Raw genomic sequence first — 27,513 nt, 5'->3', positions numbered from 1 at the left:
GGTCTTCCGTACATTATATATATATATATATATATATATACACATACACACAGTATCTAAATATATATATATGCACATACATACATACATATATGCACATATATATATATGTGTTGTGTGTACATATGTATGTATGTGTGTATATATATATATATATATATATATATATATATATATATATATATATACACACACACACACATATATATATATATGTGTACATATGTATGTATGCATATATATACAGTTTATATATATATATATATATATATATATATACACACACACACACACAGTATCTAAATATATATATATGTATACACACATACATACATATATACACACATATATATATATATACACACACACACACATAGATATGTACACACATATATATATGTATATATATATAGATATATATATAGCTCGTATGTATAAATATATATATATATATACAGTTAGGTCCAGAAATATTTGGACAGTGACACAATTTTCGCGAGTTGGGCTCTGCATGCCACCACATTGGATTTGAAATGAAACATCTACAACAGAATTCAAGTGCAGATTGTAACATTTAATTTGAAGGTTTGAACAAAAATATCTGATAGACATTGTAGGAATTGTACACATTTCTTTACAAACACTCCACATTTTAGGAGGTCAAAAGTAATTGGACAAATAAACCAAACCCCAAAAAAAATTTTTTATTTTCAATATTTTGTTGCGAATCCTTTGGAGGCAATCACTGCCTTAAGTCTGGAACCCATGGACATCACCAAACGCTGGGTTTCCTCCTTCTTAATGCTTTTCCAGGCCTTTACAGCCGCAGCCTTCGGGTCTTGCTTGTTTGTGGGTCTTTCCGTCTTAAGTCTGGATTTGAGCAAGTGAAATGCATGCTCAATTGGGTTAAGATCTGGTGATTGACTTGGCCATTGCAGAATGTTCCACTTTTTTGCACTCATGAACTCCTGGGTAGCTTTGGCTGTATTGTTGGGGTCATTGTCCATCTGTACTATGAAGCGCCGTCCGATCAACTTTGCGGCATTTGGCTGAATCTGGGCTGAAAGTATATCCCGGTACACTTCAGAATTCATCCGGCTACTATTGTCTGCTGTTATGTCATCATTAAACACAAGTGACCCAGTGCCATTGAAAGCCATGCATGCCCATGCCATCACGTTGCCTCCACCATGTTTTACAGAGGATGTGGTGTGCCTTGGATCATGTGCCGTTCCCTTTCTTCTCCAAACTTTTTTCTTCCCATCATTCTGGTACAGGTTGATCTTGGTCTCATCTGTCCATAGAATACTTTTCCAGAACTGAGCTGGCTTCATGAGGTGTTTTTCAGCAAATTTAACTCTGGCCTGTCTATTTTTGGAATTGATGAATGGTTTGCATCTAGATGTGAACCCTTTGTATTTACTTTCATGCAGTCTTCTCTTTACTGTTGACTTAGAGACAGATACACCTACTTCACTGAGAGTGTTCTGGACTTCAGTTGATGTTGTGAACGGGTTCTTCTTCACCAAAGAAAGTATGCGGCGATCATCCACCACTGTTGTCATCCGTGGATGCCCAGGTCTTTTTGAGTTCCCAAGCTCACCAGTCAATTCCTTTTTTCTCAGAATGTACCCGACTGTTGATTTTGCTACTCCAAGCATGTCTGCTATCTCTCTAATGGATTTTTTCTTTTTTTTCAGCCTCAGGATGTTCTGCTTCACCTCAATTGAGAGTTCCTTAGACCGCATGTTGTCTGGTCACAGCAACAGCTTCCAAATGCAAAACCACACACCTGTAATCAACCCCAGACCTTTTAACTACTTCATTGATTACAGGTTAACGAGGGAGACGCCTTCAGAGTTAATTGCAGCCCTTAGAGTCCCTTGTCCAATTACTTTTGGTCCCTTGAAAAAGAGGAGGCTATGCATTACAGAGCTATGATTCCTAAACCCTTTCTCCGATTTGGATGTGAAAACTCTCATATTGCAGCTGGGAGTGTGCACTTTCAGCCCATATTATATATATAATTGTATTTCTGAACATGTTTTTGTAAACAGCTAAAATAACAAAACTTGTGTCACTGTCCAAATATTTCTGGACCTAACTGTATATATATATAGCTCGTATATATATATATTTCATATATATATATATATATATATATATACACACACGAGCTATATATATACACACACTTTTTGCCATAAAGAGACAGATAAAAGCCTGTATATAACATTTTACAGTTGGAATCAATATAATATGTAGGGCAACACCTTGCGCACTGAGAATGCATTGACAGCAAGGTACTGTTAAACTACTAGCTTTTTCCAATGGCAACTAGACTTCAGAAAGGAGCTATGTGTACAACTGTCAAAAACACACAAGTTAATTAAAAAAAAAACTAAAAATGAAAACACAGCAAAGCAATGTATTTTAGAACAAGTTTACATCTTAAGGTATATATTGAAAATGCATATGAATCTCGCATGATAATCATACACATTGATGCAGTAATTATTAGGCCAGGCATAAATGTAGCCTGTCAGCAGATTCATGCTGCACAGACAAGGGCAGAATCTGATTACAAGATTACAGCTAGGTATACATTACTCTGAGACGCTTCAGCAGTAAAGAGAGACATAGTGTGAAAATCTGTACATCTTCCCCCCCCCCCCCGCCCGCCGCACTGTTCTGGTTGATTGACAACTCTCTCCCATATGTGTTTGTAAGGATCGTCAAACGCTGTTTTCTATGAGACACTATGGCGATGGTGCTGCTATTTCTGCCCGTGGTTTGAATAGCATGAATCAGCTGACAGGTTCACAGAATATTCTACTCTTTTAAATTAAACTCATCATATACAAAAGTTCCACAGTGCAAGAATGTCATTTATTTATGTCACTGTTTAATTTTATTGTTCTAAACAAACAAGCAAACAAACATAACAATAGACTTTTGAGCTGCATCTCCTAGAGATGGAAAGAGATTAGCAGAGGACAGATAGATTCTTTGCAGGTCTCATGGCACTTGAGCAGACCTGATCATAGACTTTCTAATATTTACCAGGCCACATGTTGTTCAGGTACTATTTGACTTTCTTCCCCAAACACATTCAGTTGACCAAGGTGGACCCAGCAGAAAAATGCTTAGTGAGAAGTTCCTCATCCCGGGACCCATATGTTGTACAAATTGGAGAACCTTGTAAGGGACTCTGTTAGCTCAGAACAACTGTGCAGACAAAGCACAGCCACTCGGTGCGCCATGATTTAGCCAGACATATAAGTGCACATTCACACCTGCTTATTTTTCCTCTGACAGAGCTATCTGAGCGCCTGTACTTGGTTTGTACAGCAATTTTGTGCTGACCGTGTCCCTTTAACATGGCACATTGACATACTAAAAAGTAGTTTCATTACTGGCAGAAATCTGTAGCAGGCTTATTGCTGACATCATCATATCAAATGCTTACGCTGTTAACCAACTTTTCTCTCCCAAATGGTGTACCATTATATGATAATGTCCTTGTATATATATATATATATATATATATATATATATACACTGTAATAATATATGGCACATATTACATATGTACCATGCAGGACTTATTGTTTTCATATTCTATTGATAAGGCCTGTTTTATATACAGTAAGTAGAATAACCTGCAAGGAACCCAAGGAAGAGAAATACAAAAGATAGAAATAAACTGTATATACAAATGTAAATACTCTGTTCTGCACTAAAAGCAGACAACTGAATACTTGAGATATGACTGGTTAATGTAACCACAGCAATGACTTAAAGCAAACTATGCTGGTATGTCACTGGCATTTGAAGTACCAGATCAGTCCACTGACACCCCCCAGTCTTGAAGCTGGATCAAGACTCTGTCCAGGTACAGGGAGTCTGGAAATCCTTTTCCAGTTACATTAGATCCAAACTCTGTCTTGAGGGGGATTCGGGAAATGGAAACAGAGTCTGGAACACCAGGGACACGTGAAGGAAGGAGAGGAAAGAGAAGGCGACTTTCCCAAGCTTTAATTAAGAGAAGAAGAACCTGGAAGAAAAAGACCAGAATCAAGACTCCATGTTGATGTAAAATTGGTGTAAGATTCACTTTGAATATTATATTAAGGAAATGTGCTATTATCAGTTCAGAATATGCAGATCTGAAAAGGTCAATGCCAAGGAAAGCAAATTCCCCACCATCTCTGTGACATGTTCCTCCGATTCTCCTCCAGATACTCCAGTGACAACATATTGATGCTCTTTATTAGTGCAGACTCTTTATCAATTCATAGACCTATATATGACCTCTAGTTTTCAATGATTTAGTATAATAAGGTTCGCAAATAGACACAATATTATGCAAAATTAGTACAAATATTATTAATAAATACAGGGCACACAGTGCATGAAGTGAATTTAAAAATATACACGAAAAACAGGACAGTGTGATTGGTCTAACAAAGATGTAATTCATATGATATGGCACTGATCATGAGATAACAATGATGACAATTAAATACTAACAGCTTGCCCTAGGGGTTCACTGGGAGAACCCACCGCATGTAACAAGGGTAATATATGACATAATATCCATTGTAATGGTAAATTGAGCAAATCACCAATGGTCCGTCAAACAATTTCATTATTCTATCTTTAGGAGCATACCAATACTATATGTATGTAAGAGAGTATATGTAATAACTCCCTCTAGCAATCCTCTATGTACCGAATAGTCAATACAGAACTCATATACTTGCCCCTTATCAATGTGCGTGGAAGAGGTTGTATGAATAAAGTATGTCATGAGTTCTACCTGGACAACAGAGCTGTTGTACAGATCAGATGACATGGTCAATCTTATTTTAGTTTGTAGATGCCACTGCAATATACAGTGCCTACAAGTAGAATTCAACCCCCTGCAGATTTAGCAGGTTTGATAAGATGCAAATAAGTTAGAGCCTGCAAACTTCAAACAAGAGCAGGATTTATTAACAGATGCATAAATCTTACAAACCAACAAGTTATGTTGCTCAGTTAAATTTTAATACATTTTCAACATAAAAGTGTGGGTCAATTATTATTCAACCCTTAGGTTTAATATTTTGTGGAATAACCCTTGTATGCAATTACAGCTAATAATCGTCTTTTATAAGACTTGATCAGGCCGGCACAGGTCTCTGGAGTTATCTTGGCCCACTCCTCCATGCAGATCTTCTCCAAGTTATCTAGGTTCTTTGGGTGTCTCATGTGGACTTTAATCTTGAGCTCCTTCCACAAGTTTTCAATTGGGTTAAGGTCAGGAGACTGACTAGGCCACTGCAACACCTTGATTTTTTCCCTCTTGAACCAGGCCTTGGTTTTCTTGGCTGTGTGCTTTGGGTCGTTGTCTTGTTGGAAGATGAAATGACGACCCATCTTAAGATCCTTGATGGAGGAGCGGAGGTTGTTGGCCAAAATCTCCAGGTAGGCCGTGCTATCCATCTTCCCATGGATGCGGACCAGATGGCCAGGCCCCCTGGCTGAGAAACAGCCCCACAGCATGATGCTGCCAACACCATGCTTGACTGTAGGGATGGTATTCTTGGGGTCGTATGCAGTGCCATCCAGTCTCCAAACGTCACGTGTGTGGTTGGCACCAAAGATCTCGATCTTGGTCTCATCAGACCAGAGAACCTTGAACCAGTCTGTCTCAGAGTCCTCCAAGTGATCATGAGCAAACTGTAGACGAGCCTTGACATGACGCTTTGAAAGTAAAGGTACCTTACGGGCTCGTCTGGAACAGAGACCATTGCGGTGGAGTACGTTACTTATGGTATTGACTGAAACCAATGTCCCCACTGCCATGAGATCTTCCCGGAGCTCCTTCCTTGTTGTCCTTGGGTTAGCCTTGACTCTTCGGACAAGCCTGGCCTCGGCACGGGTGGAAACTTTCAAAGGCTGTCCAGGCCGTGGAAGGCTAACAGTAGTTCCATAAGCCTTCCACTTCCGGATGATGCTCCCAACAGTGGAGACAGGTAGGCCCAACTCCTTGGAAAGGGTTTTGTACCCCTTGCCAGCCTTGTGACCCTCCACGATCTTGTCTCTGATGGCCTTGGAATGATCCTTTGTCTTTCCCATGTTGACCAAGTATGAGTGCTGTTCACAAGTTTGGGGAGGGTCTTAATTAGTCAGAAAAGGCTGGAAAAAGAGATAATTAATCCAAACATGTGAAGCTCATTGTTCTTTGTGCCTGAAATACTTCTTAATAGAGTTGAGCGCGGTTCGTGGTTCGAGGTTCTCCAGTTCGCGGCTCGAGTGATTTTGGGGGCTGTTCTAGATCGAACTAGAACTCGAGCTTTTTGCTAAAGCTCGATAGTTCTAGATACGTTCGAGAACGGTTCTAGCAGCCAAAAAACCAGCTAATTCCTAGCTGGCTTTCCGCTGTAATAGTGTAAGTCACTCTGTGACTCACACTATTATGACATTTCAGTGTATAGTGTGCGGGAACAGCGCATTCAGATCACTGCTGTATGTATAATGGCGATCGCCATTTTTGTTTTTTTTCCTTGTCTTCCTTCCCTAAGCGCGCGCGTCTTGTGGGGCGGGCCAGCATGCCAGCCAATCCCAGACACACACACAGCTAAGTGGACTTTTAACCAGAGAAGCAACGGCATGTGTGATAGGATGTCCATGTCACATGTCCCTGCATTATAAAAACGGACATTTTCCTCCAGCACGCCATTATCTGCCTTCTGCGTCCTTGGTGTCAGACATCACTGGCGCAGCTCCTAACGCCGATACTGCTGTATACGCTCCATACACAGCGCTGGATAGCTTAGGGATAGCACTTTCTATCAGTCCTTTTAAGGGCTAATACCGGCAGGGTCAGAGCCATAGGTGACAGGTCTGTGAAAACCGAGTTTAACAGCTACACAAGATGACAGCGTCTGTGTAGCTAAGGTCAGGGATTTCCTCGCTGCATTTCCCCATTAGGAGGGATAGAAAGGCAGGCTTCCTTTCCTCTACCCAGAGACCCACAACCCTGCCACTGTACCCTCCTGCCCTTTGCACACTCCAACTCATTGTTACTAAGCCATTATACTAGCAAACACTGAGTGAACGTAGTGGCATCCTAAACGTGGCTGTTGGCCTGCTGTATTGCCCCAGTAGTGCAAAGATATTTGCAGCACGTCTGCCTGCATTGCACACTCAAACTCATTATAACTAAGCCATTATACTAGCAAACACTGAGTGAACTTAGTGGCATCCTAAACGTGGCTATTGGACTTCTGTATAGTCCCACTAGTGCAAAGATATTTGCAGCACGTCTGCCTGCATTGCACACTCAAACTCATTATAACTAAGCCATTATACTAGCAAACACTGAGTGAACTTAGTGGCATCCTAAACGTAGCTATTGGACTTCTGTATAGTCCCACTAGTGCAAAGATATTTGCAGCACGTCTGCCTGCATTGCACACTCAAACTCATTATAACTAAGCCATTATACTAGCAAACACTGAGTGAACTTAGTGGCATCCTAAACGTGGCTATTGGACTTCTGTATCGTCCCACTAGTGCAAAGATATTTGCAGCACGTCTGCCTGCATTGCACACTCAAACTCATTATAACTAAGCCATTATACTAGCAAACACTGAGTGAACTTAGTGGCATCCTAAACGTGGCTATTGGACTTCTGTATCGTCCCACTAGTGCAAAGATATTTGCAGCACGTCTGCCTGCATTGCACACTCAAACTCATTATAACTAAGCCATTATACTAGCAAACACTGAGTGAACTTAGTGGCATCCTAAACGTGGCTATTGGACTTCTGTATTGTCCCACTAGTGCAAAGATATTTGCAGCACGTCTGCCTGCATTGCACACTCAAACTCATTAAAACTAAGCCATTATACTAGCAAACACTGAGTGAACTTAGTGGGATCCTAAACGTGGCTATTGGACATCTGTATCGTCCCTCTAGTGCAAAGATATTTGCAGCACGTCTGCCTGCATTGCACACTCAAACTCATTATAACTAAGCCATTATACTAGCAAACACTGAGTGAACTTAGTGGCATCCTAAACGTGGCTATTGGACTTCTGTATCGTCCCACTAGTGCAAAGATATTTGCAGCACATCTGCCTGCATTGTACACTCAAACTCATTATAACTAAGCCATTATACTAGCAAACACTGAGTGAACTTAGTGGCATCCTAAACGTGGCTATTGGACTTCTGTATCGTCCCACTAGTGCAAAGATATTTGCAGCACATCTGCCTGCATTGTACACTCAAACTCATTAAAACTAAGCCATTATACTAGCAAACACTGAGTGAACTTAGTGGGATCCTAAACGTGGCTATTGGACATCTGTATCGTCCCTCTAGTGCAAAGATATTTGCAGCACGTCTGCCTGCATTGCACACTCAAACTCATTATAACTAAGCCATTATACTAGCAAACACTGAGTGAACTTAGTGGCATCCTAAACGTGGCTGTTGGACTTCTGTATCGTCCCACTAGTGCAAAGATATTTGCAGCACGTCTGCCTGCATTGCACACTCAAACTCATTATAACTAAGCCATTATACTAGCAAACACTGAGTGAACTTAGTGGCATCCTAAACGTGGCTATTGGGCTTCTGTATCGTCCCACTAGTGCAAAGATATTTGCAGCACGTCTGCCTGCATTGCACACTCAAACTCATTATAACTAAGCCATTATACTAGCAAACACTGAGTGAACTTAGTGGCATCCTAAACGTGGCTATTGGACTTCTGTATCGTCCCACTAGTGCAAAGATATTTGCAGCACGTCTGCCTGCATTGCACACTCAAACTCATTGTTACTAAGCCATTATACTAGCAAACACTGAGTGAACTTAGTGGCATCCTAAACGTGGCTATTGGACTTCTGTATTGTCCCACTAGTGCAAAGATATTTGCAGCACGTCTGCCTGCATTGCACACTCAAACTCATTATAACTAAGCCATTATACTAGCAAACACTGAGTGAACTTAGTGGGATCCTAAACGTGGCTATTGGACATCTGTATCGTCCCTCTAGTGCAAAGATATTTGCAGCACGTCTGCCTGCATTGCACACTCAAACTCATTATAACTAAGCCATTATACTAGCAAACACTGAGTGAACTTAGTGGCATCCTAAACGTGGCTATTGGACTTCTGTATCGTCCCACTAGTGCAAAGATATTTGCAGCACGTCTGCCTGCATTGCACACTCAAACTCATTATAACTAAGCCATTATACTAGCAAACACTGAGTGAACTTAGTGGCATCCTAAACGTGGCTATTGGGCTTCTGTATCGTCCCACTAGTGCAAAGATATTTGCAGCACGTCTGCCTGCATTGCACACTCAAACTCATTATAACTAAGCCAATTATACTAGCAAACACTGAGTGAACTTAGTGGCATCCTAAACGTCGCTGTTGGACTTCTGTATCGTCCCACTAGTGCAAAGATATTTGCAGCACATCTGCCTGCATTGCACACTCAAACTCATTGTGACTAAGCCATTATACTAGCAAACACTGAGTGAACTTAGTGGCATCCTAAACGTGGCTGTTGGACTTCTGTATCGTCCCACAAGTGCAAAGATATTTGCAGCACCTCTGCCTGCATTGCACACTCAAACTCATTGTTACTAAGCCATTATACTAGCAAACACTGAGTGAACTTAGTGGCATCCTAAACGTGGCTGTTGGACTTCTGTATCGTCCCACAAGTGCAAAGATATTTGCAGCACGTCTGCCTGCATTGCACACTCAAACTCATTGTTACTAAGCCATTATACTAGCAAACACTGAGTGAACTTAGTGGCATCCTAAACGTGGCTGTTGGACTTCTGTATTGTCCCACTAGTGCAAAGATATTTGCAGCACGTCTGCCTGCATTGCACACTCAAACGCATTGTTGCTAAGCCATTATACTAGCAAACTATGCTGCCAGTTTAAGGGCCGTAGTTGCATTGTCAGGGATAATTATTCTTTATTATTCTGCTGTTAATAAAGCTAGACCACCGCTGCAATCTACACCACCTCTCAATTTTTACTACCACATTTTAAGTGCACAATCTTGTTGTATTTAACATGAGTGGCAAAATGACAGATGCTTGTGGAAAGGGGAAGAGGCGTGTTGGAAAAGGAAAAAAAGGGTTTGTCCGTGGGGAAGGTGGCAAAGCTCCATTAACATCTGCTGAAGATAGACCATCTACCAGCAAAAGTAAGATGTCTACTACTTACCGTGGACAATCCGATGTGCTCCCTTTTTTACGGACACAAACAACAGGAACAAAGGTAGATGATGGCCAAAAAAGGAAAATGCTTGAATGGATCTCAAGTGGTCCAACAAGTGCCCTCTCAGCCACCTCAACTACCGCATCCAAAAAACACCAGTCCTCTGAGTTGTCATCCCAATCAAACTTGCTTTCTCCCAGCTCTGAAGTCTCCATCAGCCCTGCACCGTATGGTGGAAGTGAGATGGCTGAGTCTGCAGAGCTGTTCAGTCACACTATAGCCTGGGAATCAGAGGTCTGCTCCCAAGCTACAGTGAGTACAGACCAGGAAATGGTCTGCAGTGATGCCCAGAACCTTTGTGACTCTGATTCAGACCGTGAGGACCAAGTTTCAGAGCATAATGTTGACCCTGTGGTTATAGACAATGAGGAACATACTGATGACGATGAGACGCAGATACCAGATTGGGATGACAACTTAAATATTCGGTCAGGGCAAGAAGAGGCTCGGTCTGAGGGTGAGGGGAGTGCAAACACAACAATTGATGAGGAAGTTCTAGATCCCACCTACTGTCAACCCACAGTCAGGCACTCGAGGAGGTCAACAGAGGCGGTGGAGGAGGATGCAACCGACAACGAAGTTACCTTGCGCCTTCCTGGACAGAGTTGGAGCACTGGTAGCACGTCTACAACTGCATCCTCAGCCACCACTCTGCCTCTGAGCACTAATCGGGGGGGCTCAGCAGGTCGCATGCCCTCTAAGCCTTGCCTAGCCTTGTCCTTTTTTGACATAGCAAAAGATCGCCCAAATTATGTGATCTGTAAAATTTGTCGTGATTCTGTTAGTAGAGGGCAAAACCTCAGCAGTTTGACAACTTCTTCCATGAATCGTCACATGAATAAATATCATATGTCCCAGTGGGAAGCTCACCGTGCTGCAATGCGGCCTAGCGGAGCGAACCATCCACCGCCTGCCCCTTCCAGTGCATCCACGCGCCCTTCATCTTCTAGGACTGTAGGGACAGCTGTCACACCTGGTTTTCCACGCACAACTTCCACCACTGTAACCGCAACAGGCAGTTTGCTTGGTAGGTCATCAGTTGGTTTGGAAGGGGAAACAAGTGCGTGTGTACAGCTCTCTCAGACATCGATAGCACCAACGTTGGATGAAGGCAACATCATGTCTCCGACTGCACTTTCCTCACAAACCTGCATTTTTCCAGGGACACCCTACTCAACACCGTCTACACACAGCAGCCAGATCTCTGTCCCTCAGATGTGGACAAATAAAAGGCCATTTCCTGCGACCCATGACAAAGCTAAGAGGTTGACTTTATCCCTCTGTAAGCTCTTGGCTACCGAAATGCTGCCTTTCCGCCTGGTGGACACACAGGATTTTAGAGACCTTATGTCTGTCGCTGTGCCCCAGTACCAGATGCCCAGTCGCCACTACTTCTCTAAGAAAGGTGTGCCCGCGCTACACCAGCATGTCGCACACAACATCACCGCTTCCTTGAGAAACTCTGTGTGTGAACGGGTGCATTTTACCACCGATACTTGGACCAGTAAGCATGGACAGGGACATTACATGTCGCTGACTGGGCACTGGGTAACTATGGTGATAGATGGTGAAGGGTCTGCTGCACAAGTCTTGCCGTCCCCACGACTTGTGTGTCAATCCTCTGTCTGTCCAAGTTCCGCCACTGCTTCTGCCTCCTCCACCTCATCTGTGTCCTCCACCTCCGCCCCAAGCCTGCCTGGTCAGGCCACCAGCGTTCTCACTGCGCAGAAGGAATCACGCACCCCTCATTACTATGCTGGCAGCAGAGCGCAACGGCATCAGGCGGTCTTTAGCTTGACATGTCTTGGGAATAAGAGTCACACAGCTGAGGAGTTGTGGTCAGCTCTGCGGTCCGAGTTTAATAAATGGTTGTCTCCACTCAACCTGCAGCCTGGTAAGGCCGTGTGCGACAATGCTGCAAACCTGGGTGCGGCCCTTCGCCTGGGCAAGGTGACACACGTACCTTGTATGGCTCACGTGTTGAACCTTGTTGTCCAGCAATTTTTAACACACTATCCCGGCCTAGATGGCCTTCTGACCAGGGCACGAAAACTGTCTGCTCACTTCCACCGTTCAAGCGCCGCAGCTGAGCGACTTGCATCGCTCCAGAAGTCTTTCGGCCTGCCGGTTCATCGCCTGAAATACGATGTGCCGACACGCTGGAATTCGACTCTCCACATGTTAAAGTGACTGTGGCAGCACCGCCGAGCCCTGGTGCAATACGTCATGACGTATAGCCTGGGCCAACGAGATGCAGAGGTGGGGCAGATCACCCTGATGGAGTGGTCTCAGATCAAGGACCTATGTACCCTTCTGCACAGTTTCGACATGGCGACGAATATGTTTAGCGCTGACAATGCCATTATCAGCATGACAATTCCAGTCATTTACATGCTGGAGCACACGCTAAACACTATTCGGAGTCAGGGGGTGAGACAACTGGAAGGGGAGGAACTACAGGAGGATTCATATGCGCAAGACACAACAACATCACCAAGGTCCAGACGTTCATCATCACCAACGCGGCACGCATGGGACCATGGGGGACAGGGATCAACAAGGGCGCATGGTAGCAGGCGAAATGTTGAGGAAGGTGCAGGAGAACATGAAGAAATGGAAGACGAACTGTCCATGGACATGGAAGACTCAGCGGATGATGGAGACCTTGGTCAAATTTCAGTTGAAAGAGGTTGGGGGGAGATGTCAGAGGAAGAAAGAACGGTTAGCACCTCTATGCCACAAACACAGCGTGGACTTGGTCCGCATGGCTGCGCAAGACACATGAGTGCCTTTTTGCTGCACTACCTCCAACATGACCCTCGTATTGTCAAAATTAGAAGTGATGATGACTATTGGCTTGCCACACTATTAGATCCCCAGTACAAGTCCAAATTTTGTGACATAATTCCAGCAATAGAAAGGGACGCACATATGCAGGAGTATCAGCAGAAGCTGTTACTCGATCTTAGCTCGGCTTTTCCACCAAACAACCGTGCAGGTGCAGGGAGTGAATCTCCCAGTTGTAACTTGACAAACATGGGACGGTCTCGTCATCTTCAACAGTCTACCCGTACCAGTAGGACTGTATCTGGTGCTGGTAACAGCAATTTTATGGAATCTTTTCATAATTTTTTTAGACCCTCCTTTGCAAGGCCAACAGAGACAACAAGTCTAACACATAGTCAACGGCTGGAGAGGATGATACAGGAGTATCTCCAAATGAACATCGATGCCATGACTTTACAAATGGAGCCTTGCTCATTTTGGGCTTCAAATCTTGAAAAATGGCCAGAGCTCTCCACTTACGCCTTGGAGATTTTGTCAAGTCCAGCTGCCAGCGTTGTCTCTGAACGTGTCTTCAGTGCTGCTGGGTGTGTGCTGACAGATAAGCGCACACGTCTGTCCAGTGACAATGTGGACAGACTAACGTTCATCAAAATGAACAAGTCATGGATCCACAAGGAATTTACTACCCCTGTGTCATCCTGGGGAGAGTAAATGCTTGTGGATTTGGAATGTGCTTGATGCAAATCAAAACATCCTGTTTGCAACTAGGGCACAAGTGCTGCCACTGATGGGGTGTCTGTGTGGCCCAATTTTTGGTAAAAAGGAGACTCTGCTTGGAGTAACCCTTGCTTGCTGTGTTTTTTAAAAATGATCCAAGATGAACAGAGCTGGGATCAGGAAAGACTTAGCTACCTACCCCGGTGTCATGCTGGGGACGGTTAATTATGGCGTATTTTTGAATGTGCTTGATGCAAATCAAAACATCCTGTTTGCAACTAGGGCACAAGTGCTGCCACTGATGGGGTGTCTGTGTGGCCCAATTTTTGGAAAAAAGGGAGACTCCGCTTGGAGTAACCCTTGCTTGCTGTGTTTTTTAAAAATGATCCAAAATCAACAGAGCTGGGATCAGGAAAGACTTTGCTACCTACCCCAGTGTCATCCTGGGGCCAGTTAATTATGGCATATTTTTGAATGTGCTTGATGCAAATCAAAACATCCTGTTTGCAACTAGGGCACAAGTGCTGCCACTGATGGGGTGTCTGTGTGGCCCAATTTTTGGAAAAAAGGGAGACTCCGCTTGGAGTCACCTTGCGGTGTTTTACATGATTTTGGAAGGGCGTCCCATGCCTATATCTGTGTCTCGTCCTCTTTTTCCTCGTTACGCTCTTTTGTTTTCGCATGAGAATTTGTTCTTGTCACTCTCCCATGTGTTTGTGTTGTGTTGTGAGTTGTTTGTCACCTTTTGGACACCTTTGAGGGTGTTATCTCTGTGTTTTTATGTGTTTGTGAATGCCTGCCATTGTTTCCTATGCGGTTCGAGTTCGGTTCGTCGAACGTTCGACGAACCGAACTCGAACGGGAGCTCCGTTCGGCGAACCGACCTCGAGCCGAACCGCGACTGGTTCGCTCATCTCTACTTCTTAATACTTTAGGGAAACCAAACAGAATTCTGGTGGTTTGAGGGGTTGAATAATAAATGACCCTCTGAATAAACTTTTCACAATTTAAAAAAAAAAAAAAGAAATAACATTCTTTTTTGCTGCAGTGCATTTCACACTTCCAGGCTGATCTACAGTCCAAATGTCACAATGCCAAGTTAATTCCGAATGTGTAAACCTGCTAAATCTGCAGGGGGTTGAATACTACTTGTAGGCACTGTATATATGAATTTATCACCTTAAGGATTTAATGACCATTACAGTATATAAGGTAGACCATATGATAAATTCAGTTTATTTATATTCCCTATAGATGGTATTAGTGGCATATAGAATCTGATTTATTGATTACCTATAGCAAATACCGACTTTAAACATAACCCAGGTAGAACTCATGACATACTTTATTCATACAACCTCTTCCACGCACATTGTTAAGGGGCAAGTATATGAGTGATGTATTGACTATTCGGTACATAGAGGATTGCTAGAGGGAGTTATTACATACTAGAAGGTGGCCCGATTCTAACGCATCGGGTGTTCTAGAATTTACGTATTGTGTAGTTAATGTATGATTTTTGTTATATATATATATTTATATATATATATTATATATATATATATATATATATATGTTGTTGTGTGTAGCTACCAAGTGTTTGTGTATGGCGATGTAAATGTTCTGGGTGTTGTCTGGGTAAAGGGGTGTGAGAGCGGTGTTGTATGTGTGTTGCGTTGTGTGTGTTGCGTTGTTTGTGGAGCGCTGTGTGTCTGCAGCGTTCTGTATGTGTGGTGCTGTGTGTTGCGCGGTTTGTGTGGGTGTGGAGTGCGTGTGTGTGTTTTGGGGCGGAGGTATGTTTTGTGCAGTGTGTGTGTTGCGCGGCATGTGCGTATATTTATGTATGCCGCGGTGTTTGTGTGTTGGGTGTTGTGTGTGTGCGGCGTTGCTGTGTGTGTGGGTGTCTGTGTAGGGTGGTGTTTGTGGTTCACAGTGTGTGTGTGGTGTGTTGTGCGGTGCGCGTGTGGCGGTGTGTGTGTGTTTTGGGGGGAGGTGTGCACCCCCATCGTGCTCCATCCCCCATGCTGCGCATCCCCCATCGTGCTCCTTCCCCCATGCTGCGCATACCCATCGTGCTCCATCCCCCATGCTGCACACCCCCCATCGTGCTCCATCCCCCATGCTGCCCACCCCCATCGTGCTCCATACCCCATGCTGCGCACCCCCCATCATGCTCCATCCCCCATGCTGTGCACCCCCATCGTGCTCCCTCCCCCATGCTGCGCACCCCCCATCGTGCTCCATCCCCCATGCTGCGCACCCCCCATCGTGCTCCATCCCCAAAGCTGCGCACCCCCCATCGTGCTTCATCCCCCATGCTGCGCACCTCCCATCGTGCTCCATCCCCCATGCTGCGCACCCCCTATTGTACACCATCCCCCATGCTGCGCACCCCCTATCGTGCTCCATCCGACATGCTGCGCACCCCCCATCGTGCTCCATCCGACATGCTGCGCACCCCCCATCGTGCTCCATCCCCCATGCTGCGCAGCCCCCATCGTGCTCCATCCCCCATGCTGCGCACCCCCCATCGTGCTCCATCCTCCATGCTGCACACCCCCCATTGTGCTCCATCCTCCATGCTGCGCACCCACCATCGTGCTCCATCCCCCATGCTGCGCAGCCCTCATCGTGCTCCATCCCCATACTGTGCACCCCTCATCGTGCTCCATCCCCCATGCTGCGCACCTCCCATCGTGTTCCATCCCCCATGCTGCGCACCCATCGTGCTTCATCCCCCATGCTGCGCACCCCCCATTGTGCTCCATCCCCCATGCTGCGCACCCCCTATTGTACTCCATCCCCCATGCTGCGCACCCCCCATCGTGCTCCATCCCCCATGCTGCGCACCCCCCATCGTGCTCCATCCGACATGCTGCGCACCCCCCATCGTGCTCCATCTGACATGCTGCGCACCCTCCATTGTGCTCCATCCCCCATGCTGCGCACCCCCCATCGTGCTCCATCCCCCATGCTGCACACCCCCCATTGTGCTCCATCCTCCATGCTGCGCACCCCCCATCGTGCTCCATTCCCCATGCTGCGCACCCCTCATCGTGCTCCATCCCCCATGCTGCGCACCTCCCATCGTGTTCCATCCCCCATGCTGCGCACCTCCCATCGTGTTCCATCCCCCATGCTGCGCACCCCCCATCGTGCTTCATCCCCCATGCTGCGCACCCCCCATCGTGCTCCATCCCCCATGCTCCGCATCCCCTATCGTACTCCAACCCCCATGCTGCGCACCCCCTATCATGCTCCATCCCCCATGCTGCGCACCCCCCATCGTGCTCCATCCAACATACTGCGCACCCCCCATCGTGCTCCATCCGACATGCTGCGCACCCCCCATAGTGCTCCATCCCCCATGCTGCGCACCCCCCATTGTGCTCCATCCCCCCTGCTGCACACCCCCATCGTGCTCCATCCTTGATGCTGCACACCCCCCACTGTGCTCCATCCTCCATGCTGCGCACCCCCCATCGTGCTCCATCCCCCATGCTGCGCACCCCCCATCGTGCTCCATCCTCCATGCTGCACATCCCCCATCATGCTCCATCCTCCATGCTGCACACCCCCCATCGTGCTCCATCCCCCATGCTGGGGCCGCCGGGGGCGGGTCCGAGCGTGGCAACGTGTGCCAGGGGCGGGGCTGAGCAGGCGAGGCGTCAGCGTTTGCCGGCTCCCTGCACATGTGTACCGGGAGTCGGTGTACGCTGGTAACCATGATACACATCGGGTAACTAAGGGAAGCGCTTCCTATAGTTACGCGATGTGTATCATGGTTACCAGCGTACACTGGCTCGGTCACGATCCCAGCGGGGCAGAGCATGCCAACGTGTGGCGGGGGCGAGCGGGCGAGGCGTCAGCGTATGCCGGCTCCCTGCACATGTGTACCGGGAGCCAGTGTACGCTGGAGCGGGGCTGAGCGGGCGAGGCGTCAGCGTATGCCAGCTCCATGCACATGTATACCGGGAGCCGGTGTACGCTGGAGCGGGGCTGAGCGGGCGAGGCGTCAGCGTATGCCGGCTCCCTGCACATGTGTACTGGGAGCCGGTGTACGCTGGAGCGGGCGATGCGTGCGGAGGGCCGGGGCAAGCGGCTAATCCATGCGGGGGGCGGGGCTAGACTGAGGCAAGCGGCCAATCTGTGTGGGGGGGGGGGCCAGGCCGAGCCCAGCAGCCAATCCGACAGTTGTCACTCTAACGACACTGTCACGGTGATACTGTCACGGTGACACAAGTTTGGAGCAAGACAGACAGACAGAATAAGGCAATTATATATATGTGAAGCCCCGCAGGAGTTGTGTCGGTGTCGGTGCATTACCTTCAGGGACTCCACGTTGCTGGATCTCCGTCACTGGTAGGAAATCTTCTGTTTTGATCGTGACGCCACTCTCAGTATTGCGGCCAGTAGGGACCGCCACTGCAGGTTGAGGGTCGCCTGGGGCTGATGGTGTGTGCAGTTAGATGTAGTAGCCTCCTGAGAGTGAGGCAAGCCCCAGGGCCCTGTGTAGGTTTGTAGTACCACAAGTCGCAGAATGCCCACACAGGCAGGATGTCTTTCAGGGTTTTTACTCACATTAGATGGCAGGGTGAGTAACCCGGGCGTAGCTGAGATGAACCAGGTAGGAACCAGGTATCCTTCAGGCTGACTTTATGAGGGTGACTACTGACTCGCCTTCCTTAGCCCTTGGTGGTTTGGGGTGACCCCGACTTTGAGTCCCTATGGGGGTCACCCAGGGAAGATGCTGCAGCCTCTCTCCCCTTGTTGTTTGCCGTGTGCTTGTTCCCCGGACCAGGCCACTCCGGCCTCTTGCCTCCTATGACCTATGGGCCCAAACTTGCGGTTACGTGGCTGCGGCTTTTGTAGTGTTGTGGTGTGGGCTTTAAGAGCCCCACACCGGCAGGTTTAGCAGAAGAAAGCTGGATCTATCTTCGCTTCGGGATCTGCCGCCCGGTTGGGCCTGGTGCTCTCTAGCAGTCTCCTTACTTCCCACTCCGTGCACTCTCTAGCTGAAGCTGGCTTTCAGGCAGCACTCCTAGTTGACCGTTCTCCCCCGTCTGTAGCCACTGCGCGGGCGCTGTTAGACAGCAACAGCCCCACAGGTCTGCTCCTCACTGAGCCCTATGGAGTTCTGCTCTAACTGACTCACTGCTCCTCCTCTCCTGTTCTTGCCTACGCCACCTAGCAACCAGATTCTCTTACCACACCCCTTGAGAGGAGATGGAGGCTCTACCCCCTCCACTATTCCAGTGAAGGTGAAGGCTTGCCCCCTCCTGGGATCCCCAGGGGTCCTCTCATGGGTACATGTGTGAGACCTGATCACTATGCGCCTGTGTTCCACACCCCTGTCAGCCTTCTGGATTACCTGTATTGTACTGTCCCCAGCATGGGTGCAGTACTCAGTGGTGCCTGACCAGGTCAGGGGCGCCACATTCCCCCTTAGTTATCACCAGCACGTCCGCGGGCTGCAAGACAACATTTTAAAATGCATAAAACATTAAAACATGTAAAAACATTTTAAAATCACCAGTTATCGTACATCACCACCCTCCACCCACAAGTCCGTTAACCCACCCAAAACCCTCTCAGGAGGCAGGTCACCGGTTTCTTTTTGGTAACCAGGTCTGGGCCATCCGTTTCCCCAGACCTTTCCTCCAATCTTCCTCTCCCGTTGGCCGCGACTTCAGCCACTTCTGGCAGGATGTAGAGGCGGCTTTCATGGGCTGGTGGTTTCAGGGTATACCTGGCCTGGTGGATCCGCGCCGTCAGCCTCTTCTGGCAGGATTCAGAGGCGGCCTCCACAGTTGGTGCTGACCAGGTACCCTCTTTGTGGTGGTGAGCCAAGGCCCCATAAACAGGCGTGCTCTCTGGTCGCAGGTGAGCCAAGGCCCTTTTCTACGGACGGGCCCCCCTGGTTGCAGACGAGCCAAGCCCCTAAACAGGCTGGCCCTGGTGGTGGTGCCACTGGTGTAACTTTTTACACTGCGAGAGTTTGTGGCTATAGCAAGTTCATAGCCTTAAAGTTTATTTCTCACAATAGTTTTTGTGGGCGCATTTCTTAAACATTGCAAACAAAACTTTTCAAACTTTAACTGGTAACTTGCTGTATTTCTTACTTTCTTTTACTTTACTCCTCTTTTTCACTAGGGCGTGGGCATGTAGGGCACCGGCACCTGTGACTTTCTTGCTCTCCGTCGTCGTCCGTGGTTGTTTCATCTGTAGGATCTTTGTCTGTGGTTGTTTCATCTGTAGGTTCTTTATCTTTCCTTTCTTGGTCTTCGTCTGTTTCCTTTTCTGCATCTGTTTCTGTATCTCTGTCTTTTCTTTCTTGTCTTTCTTGTCTTTCTTGTCTTTCTTGTCTTTCTTGTCTTTCTTGTCTGGGACATGGTGCTACGTCTAAGGCATAGTAGCCCCTTTCTCCTTGATGCAAGGTGAACTGTACTAAGTCCCCAATCTTCAAATTTCTGCCTGAATGTCCTCTGGGCAGGTGGGCTTGAACATCTCTCCGATTTACAAATATGCCCTCTTTTATTCCTTTTACTACAATGAAGCCGTATCCGCTTTTCAAGTTGAAGTCCTCTACTATCCCTCTGTAAAGGGGTCCTCTAGCCTGGGCTTCGGACCTTCTTAGGCACCTTTTCTCCTCCAGGTCTCTGGCTGTGACCTCCCTCTGCTCTGGAGACTGTGGTGTTGGAGGACGCTTTGATCTGCTGCGCCGTGTCTTGCGGGCTGGGTTCTGCGAGGTGCAGCTTACAAGCTCCCAGGTGAGGCTTTGGGGCAGATCTTCATCTGCTGACGGTGTCAAGTCTTCCTCCTCCCAGCGGGAATAGGGCAGCATCTCCGGCTCTGGGTAGGGGTCTGCTGCGGTTGGCGTCGGAGTCAGCTCCTCAGCTTCCTGGCCTCCTCTCCCCCTTAGTTCTTCACTGCACTCTGGTTGTGGCAGTGCTGGGGATGGGCTCTCTTCAGCTGGTCTGGGCGGTGGGCTCTCTGGCGCGGCTGCAGGGGTTGCTGGAATCCTCTTGGGGGTATGCGGAGGGAGCATGTACCGGTCCACCAACCATTGTGGAAACTTGGCCTCCATGTCAGCCTTCAGCCGCCAGTATTCGGGGTCCTCCCCCAGCGTGGGCTTTCCAGCAGGGACCTCTTCGGACTGGGGAGCGGTGTCTGCTCTGGCCTTGCAGGCCGGGGTAAATGATGAGGTAGTCTTCTCTTCTTGGCGGGCCGCGCCCTGTATGGCGGCGGCCTGGTCTTGGCGGGCCGCGCCCTGTATGGCGGCGGCCTGGTCTTGGCGGGCCGCGCCCTGTATGGCGGCGGCCTGGTCTTGGCGGGCCGCGCCTGGCATGGCGGCGGCCTGGATCAGTGTCGCTGTTGCAGGGGGCTCTGTGCAGGCTGGGCTGGACGTCGCTGCAGCGATCGGAGCTTGGCGGGCCGCACCTGGCGGGGCTGCGGCCTGGTTCAGCATCTCACTTGCGGCGCGGACGAGCGTCGCTGCTGCGGTGGGGTCTTGGCGGACCGGGTTCAGCAGGGTGGCAGCCTGGGTCAGCGTCACACCTGCAGCACGGATGAGCACTGCCGTGGTGGTCGGAGCCCTGCGGGACAGGCGGGGCATCGCTGCGGCGGCCTGGATTTGGCGGGCCGCTTCTAGCGTGGCTGCGGCCTGGTCCAGCGTCGCCGCGCCGGGCGCCTCTTCTGGGACCGCGAGCGTGGCAGCAGGGGCCGGGGCACTTGCGCTGGCCGGGGCATCACTCGACTCACCCATCTGTGGCAGCATCGGGGTCTGCGTCGTCGCCGCTCGGTCTGGCAGGCGTCGCGCGGCTCTCTCCTCATAGGTCCGCACCGCCGCAGCCATTTCCAGGAGCTCCGTGCGTTCTTCTCTGAGCCGTCGCACAATCCCGGCCTCCAGCCGGTCGCAGAAGATGGCAAGCTCCCGGCACCACCAGGCAGCAGTGCCTGGTTCTGGGTATCCGCGTCTGGATTCCATTTCTGCTCTCCGCAGCAGCAGGTTTGTGGCTTCCTTTCTCTCTCGCCGTTTCTGGACGCTTCCGCTTTCTTCATCAGCGAGGTCAGAACTCTGCAGAGGATCTCTGGGTAGCCACACCTCTTCGTGGGCGGTAACTTCTTCCAGCGCGGGCTGCTGTTGTTTTTCAGCGCGCTTTCCATGGTGGCAATATGGCGGCGCTTCCAATTTTTCAAGCGGACCGCCCAGGCACATGGTCACCTGTCTGAACAGGTCTAGTCCTTATCCTGTTCGTGACGCCAGATGTGAAGCCCCGCAGGAGTTGTGTCGGTGTCGGTGCATTACCTTCAGGGACTCCACGTTGCTGGATCTCCGTCACTGGTAGGAAATCTTCTGTTTTGATCGTGACGCCACTCTCAGTATTGCGGCCAGTAGGGACCGCCACTGCAGGTTGAGGGTCGCCTGGGGCTGATGGTGTGTGCAGTTAGATGTAGTAGCCTCCTGAGAGTGAGGCAAGCCCCAGGGCCCTGTGTAGGTTTGTAGTACCACAAGTCGCAGAATGCCCACACAGGCAGGATGTCTTTCAGGGTTTTTACTCACATTAGATGGCAGGGTGAGTAACCCGGGCGTAGCTGAGATGAACCAGGTAGGAACCAGGTATCCTTCAGGCTGACTTTATGAGGGTGACTACTGACTCGCCTTCCTTAGCCCTTGGTGGTTTGGGGTGACCCCGACTTTGAGTCCCTATGGGGGTCACCCAGGGAAGATGCTGCAGCCTCTCTCCCCTTGTTGTTTGCCGTGTGCTTGTTCCCCGGACCAGGCCACTCCGGCCTCTTGCCTCCTATGACCTATGGGCCCAAACTTGCGGTTACGTGGCTGCGGCTTTTGTAGTGTTGTGGTGTGGGCTTTAAGAGCCCCACACCGGCAGGTTTAGCAGAAGAAAGCTGGATCTATCTTCGCTTCGGGATCTGCCGCCCGGTTGGGCCTGGTGCTCTCTAGCAGTCTCCTTACTTCCCACTCCGTGCACTCTCTAGCTGAAGCTGGCTTTCAGGCAGCACTCCTAGTTGACCGTTCTCCCCCGTCTGTAGCCACTGCGCGGGCGCTGTTAGACAGCAACAGCCCCACAGGTCTGCTCCTCACTGAGCCCTATGGAGTTCTGCTCTAACTGACTCACTGCTCCTCCTCTCCTGTTCTTGCCTACGCCACCTAGCAACCAGATTCTCTTACCACACCCCTTGAGAGGAGATGGAGGCTCTACCCCCTCCACTATTCCAGTGAAGGTGAAGGCTTGCCCCCTCCTGGGATCCCCAGGGGTCCTCTCATGGATACATGTGTGAGACCTGATCACTATGCGCCTGTGTTCCACACCCCTGTCAGCCTTCTGGATTACCTGTATTGTACTGTCCCCAGCATGGGTGCAGTACTCAGTGGTGCCTGACCAGGTCAGGGGCGCCACATATAGATACTCTCTTACATACATATTGTATTGGTATGCTCCTAGAGACCAAAATAATGCCATTTTTTTCACTGAACGTTGGTGATTTGCTCAATTTACCATTACAATGGATATTATGACATATATTACCCTTGTTACATGCGGTGGGTTCTCCCAGTGAACCCCTAGGGCAAGCTGTTAGTATTTAATTGACATCATTATCTCATGATCAGTGCCATATCATATGAATTACATCTTTGTTAGACCAATCACACTGTCCTGTTTTTCGTGTATATTTTTAAATTCACTTCATGCACTGTGTGCCCTGAATTTATTAATAAAATTTGTACTGATTTTGCATAAAATTGTGTCTATTTGCAAACTTTATTATACTAAATGATTGAAAACTAGAGGTCATATGTAGGTCTATAATTGCATTTGGGAACCCTGGTGGATATGATAACTTCTTTGTATACATTATGGATCTAAGGATTCAATTTTTCTTCTATCTTTATCAATTCAGAATGAAGCAGACCAGAATTCCTAAACATAAGTAATTTTAGAGCCTTCCTTTCCTTTAATATCTAAAGATGACAATACAAATGTTCTCAGAGGCTGCGGGAATCTGCTGGATTAAATTCTTCAGTTCTGAGATGCTTTATTGCCAAAAGGAGGAAATTTACCTCTTAGAATTATAACCAATGGAAGACAGAGGCGGAGGTTGCCCCGTATCCCTCACTCGGAAGGGCCCACCCAGGGCAACTCTGAATCTTAACTGTATCGACAAGCTCTGAGGTAGAGCATGTAGACATGATTTCCCTGCACTACCACCTGTGACAATAAAGAGGTTGTTCACTAATCTAACATCAATGGCCTACCCTTTGCGAATATTCCCAGAATTTGGCAGTCTGCAGTCACATAGAGTAACTGCAGACTTTTGTACCAAACCTGGACATCAGCAGATGTCCTAGTTTATTCTAGTTTAGGGAATATCTTAGCCATTCATTTTCTAGTTCTCTTTGACTGAACAGATCAGGATTTACAAAAATGACACATTATAGGTTCTGTCGATGTGGTCAATCACACTTTTCCTACACACTGAATGACAATGTAACACTCACCTCTCTGCCCTTTTTAGTGTTAGGGAGGTAACAATGAAGTGGGAAGTCAGCGGCTGTGAACTTTGTTCCCGGGTGGGGCTGGCTTGGTCCCTATGACAAAAGGAAATGATTTTTTTAAGGTTATCATTTATCACTATTATTATTATAGCGTCATTTATTCCATGGTGCTTTACATGTGAAAAGGGGTATACATAGTATGGACAAGTACAATAATTATAAACAATACAAGGCACAGACAGGTACAGGAGGAGAGAGGACCCTGCCCACGAGGGGTCACAGTCTACAAGGGATGGGATGAAATACAATATGATGTATAGTAGCTTTGTCACTGCTGTGTCATTGGTGTTTATTTGCATCCTAGCACAATGAGTTACTATAATGAGGTTTAGTGCATGTGGAAAAGCTACCTGTAGTAATATTTGTATAAGTCTAAAATAATCACAGAAGCAAAAAAAGAGAAATATACTGGTGTAGATATATCAATTTGGCTTCTAGATTAAAATGTATGTACTTAATATTACCTGTACTCCAGAAGCAATGTAATAAATAATGTGTATGGCCTCACAGTCAGGATAACCAGGCAAGGAATGAGGAATAACGTGAAAAGTCATCTTTCCTGGAGGCTGGGACCCAATTTTCATACCATACAATGTTTGACAAGTTGGACATCGTAAAGTACCATTCTGTTAAAAAAGAAAATAAAATGTTAAAAATAGATTAATAAAAATATGTGTTCACCAAAAAACTGACTATTCCAGGGATCATTCATTAATACAAAAATCAAAGTCCCCCTCCGGTATAACTAAGTTAACATAAGAAGAATTATGCCTGTGTCTGAGTAAACTAAATATTGACAAATCCCCGGGGCCGGATAGCATTCATTCATGGATATTGAGGGTATATTGACACTGCAATGCTTCTGAGTGGGCGAAGCTGCAAGTCAAGTGTGGCTGCAAGGTAAGTGGGTTGCATAATTGAACACAATATCATAGTTTGCACAAGCACATAGTTTGGTGGTACTCTTCTAGGTTACCACTGTTTTTATATGTACTGTTTTCCCCATTTAGTATGTGCTCCATGGACAATGCTACCAAGTGTGCGTCTTATGAGATGTCCGCATGCCTTGAACAGCTGTTCAAGGGTGAATATGTCTGCTCTCGATGTCAGCATATTACATATTTGGAAGCCCAGGTAATGGATCTAAATATGCAGCTTGCAACACTCAGGAGTAGGGCTCAGCTGATCCAAACTGTAAAAGTCCGTCTCCGCACGGTTTCAAAGATTTCCGGGTGCCGTACCCAGATCCGAGATTCCGCGTGTACGATCCGGATCCGGCACTGGGGAAAATAATTGAAAAATAAAGAAAAATAGCAATAAAACAGCATTTCATACTTACCGAGACTCGGTGTCATGGCGGCACACTGCTTCCGGGTGGCGTGTTCACTTCCTGTACTGTTCTTTGTATACACACAGCTTTCCGTGTTTTCCCCGCCCACCGGCTGTTCTCTCGTCTGTGATTGGTTGCAGGCAGATGCGCCCCCAGCCTGAGACAGTATCTGCTTGTCATGTAGTCAGCGCAGCTAAGTCATTGTCTGCACAGCCAGTGGTCGTGCTCTTTGGCCACTGGCTGTGTTATGTAGCAGAGCTGAAGTGGCGTGGGACCTCGTGTGGATTATGCCGGAGCTGCAGGGTGTTGGGGGTTAATAAAGAGGTGAAGGAGGGTGTGTGTTTTGTATTTTATTTTAAATAAAGGATTTTTGTTTGTGTCTGTGTTTATTTACTTTCATTTACAGGTTAGTGTGATGCAGTTATCTCATAGACGACTGTGCCATCACTAACCTATGGTTTAGTAGCAGCTGTGCGCTGCTATTAACCCCTTATTACCCCGATTGCCACCGCTCCAGGGCAATCGTCAAGAGCCGGTAAAGCACCGGGATTGTCACATCTAATAGATGAGGCAATACCGGGCAGCTGCGGGCTGAGAATACCAGCCCTCAGTTGGCTTTATCGTGGCTGGGTATCAAAATTAGGGGGTACTGCACGTTGTTTTTTTTTAAAATTTATTTATTTAAATAATAAAAATAATGAGAAAAAAAGCTGCATCACCGACACAGCTGCGCACACTTCTGACAGGAATGTGCATATGTTTCTGTGTACATGCACGCTCATGTTCAGAGAGCGCAGGTTATTCCGGCTGATGTCATGTCAGATTTGTACGAGTCTGACAGCGCATCACCGGCACAGCCACGCACACTTCTGACAGGAGCGTGCATGTGTTTCTGTGTACATGCACGCTCATGTTCAGAGAGCGCAGGCTGTGCCGATGATGTCATGTTAGACTTGTACGATTTGTAGACACTTCTGACAGGAACATGCATGTGTTTCTGAAACACATGCACGTTCACCATACTGACCAACAGACACTTGCACTGCTTTTCCCACCCACCAGCTGTCCTGCCACCTGTGACTGGTTGCAGTCAGATGACACGCTGCCACTCAGGGTGGGGGCACATCTAGCATAATTACACGTTGGCTCTTAGGCCTAGGGAATATGTATCATCAGTATCAGACAAAATATTCCCAATTATTTCTTTATTTTGAATATATAAATTAAATATCCACACCTACAGTGAATTAATTATAGTACATATAACCTTGATATCAAGGACAGTTCGCGTACATATAGCATACAATGGTTTATAGTACATATAGGCCCTTGATAACAAGGGAATTCGCATACATATAGCATACAATGATTATTCAACATATATACAGGCTGCTCACTCCAGGATTATGGATGATGCATCACAGAAACTTAACTTGTGGGCTTATATGCTCTTTCCCATTACATTCATGGCAGACGCTATTATGGTTTAAGCAGGTCCAGAATAGGCGAGCATATGGAATCCAGTCCCAATATATTCAGAGTGAGTTTAACATCAAGCCTGTTAATTTGATCTTCACCTCAACGCGTTTCCCCACATGAATTATTGTGGTTCATCAGGAGGCTACAAAAAGCAGAATACAGTCTATCAGGTTTGCATAATTGTATCATTAAGAATAACACATGCATGTGTGGAAAATAAACATGAACATAGTCAATATACATTGTATCTACTTGCCATAACAAAGAGTCAATTAGGTATGCAGATCCACGGAGTCTTTCCTTAATGGAAT

At 47.3% G+C, this 27,513-nt stretch overlaps 1 protein-coding gene across 1 annotated transcript in view; it reads right to left on the bottom strand.

Annotated features, from left to right (window-relative positions):
- Positions 1-2,691: 2,691 nt before the first annotated feature.
- LOC142309884 (E3 ubiquitin-protein ligase DTX4-like) overlaps positions 2,692-27,513 on the bottom strand; it is a 161,350-nt gene continuing 136,528 nt past the window's right edge. Inside the window, exons 7-9 of the mRNA XM_075347339.1 lie at positions 24,858-25,019; positions 24,337-24,426; positions 2,692-4,057 (exon numbers count right to left, since the gene is read on the bottom strand). Coding sequence (XP_075203454.1) covers positions 3,845-4,057; positions 24,337-24,426; positions 24,858-25,019 — 465 coding nt within the window. The 3' untranslated portion in view covers positions 2,692-3,844. The remainder of the gene's footprint in view (positions 4,058-24,336; positions 24,427-24,857; positions 25,020-27,513) is intronic.

Source organism: Anomaloglossus baeobatrachus, chromosome 5, assembly GCF_048569485.1.
Source record: "Anomaloglossus baeobatrachus isolate aAnoBae1 chromosome 5, aAnoBae1.hap1, whole genome shotgun sequence".
Taxonomy (NCBI): Eukaryota; Metazoa; Chordata; class Amphibia; order Anura; family Aromobatidae; genus Anomaloglossus; species Anomaloglossus baeobatrachus.
The sequence above is the reverse complement of the archived record's forward strand: the minus strand, read 5'-3'. Positions and strand labels throughout refer to the sequence as shown.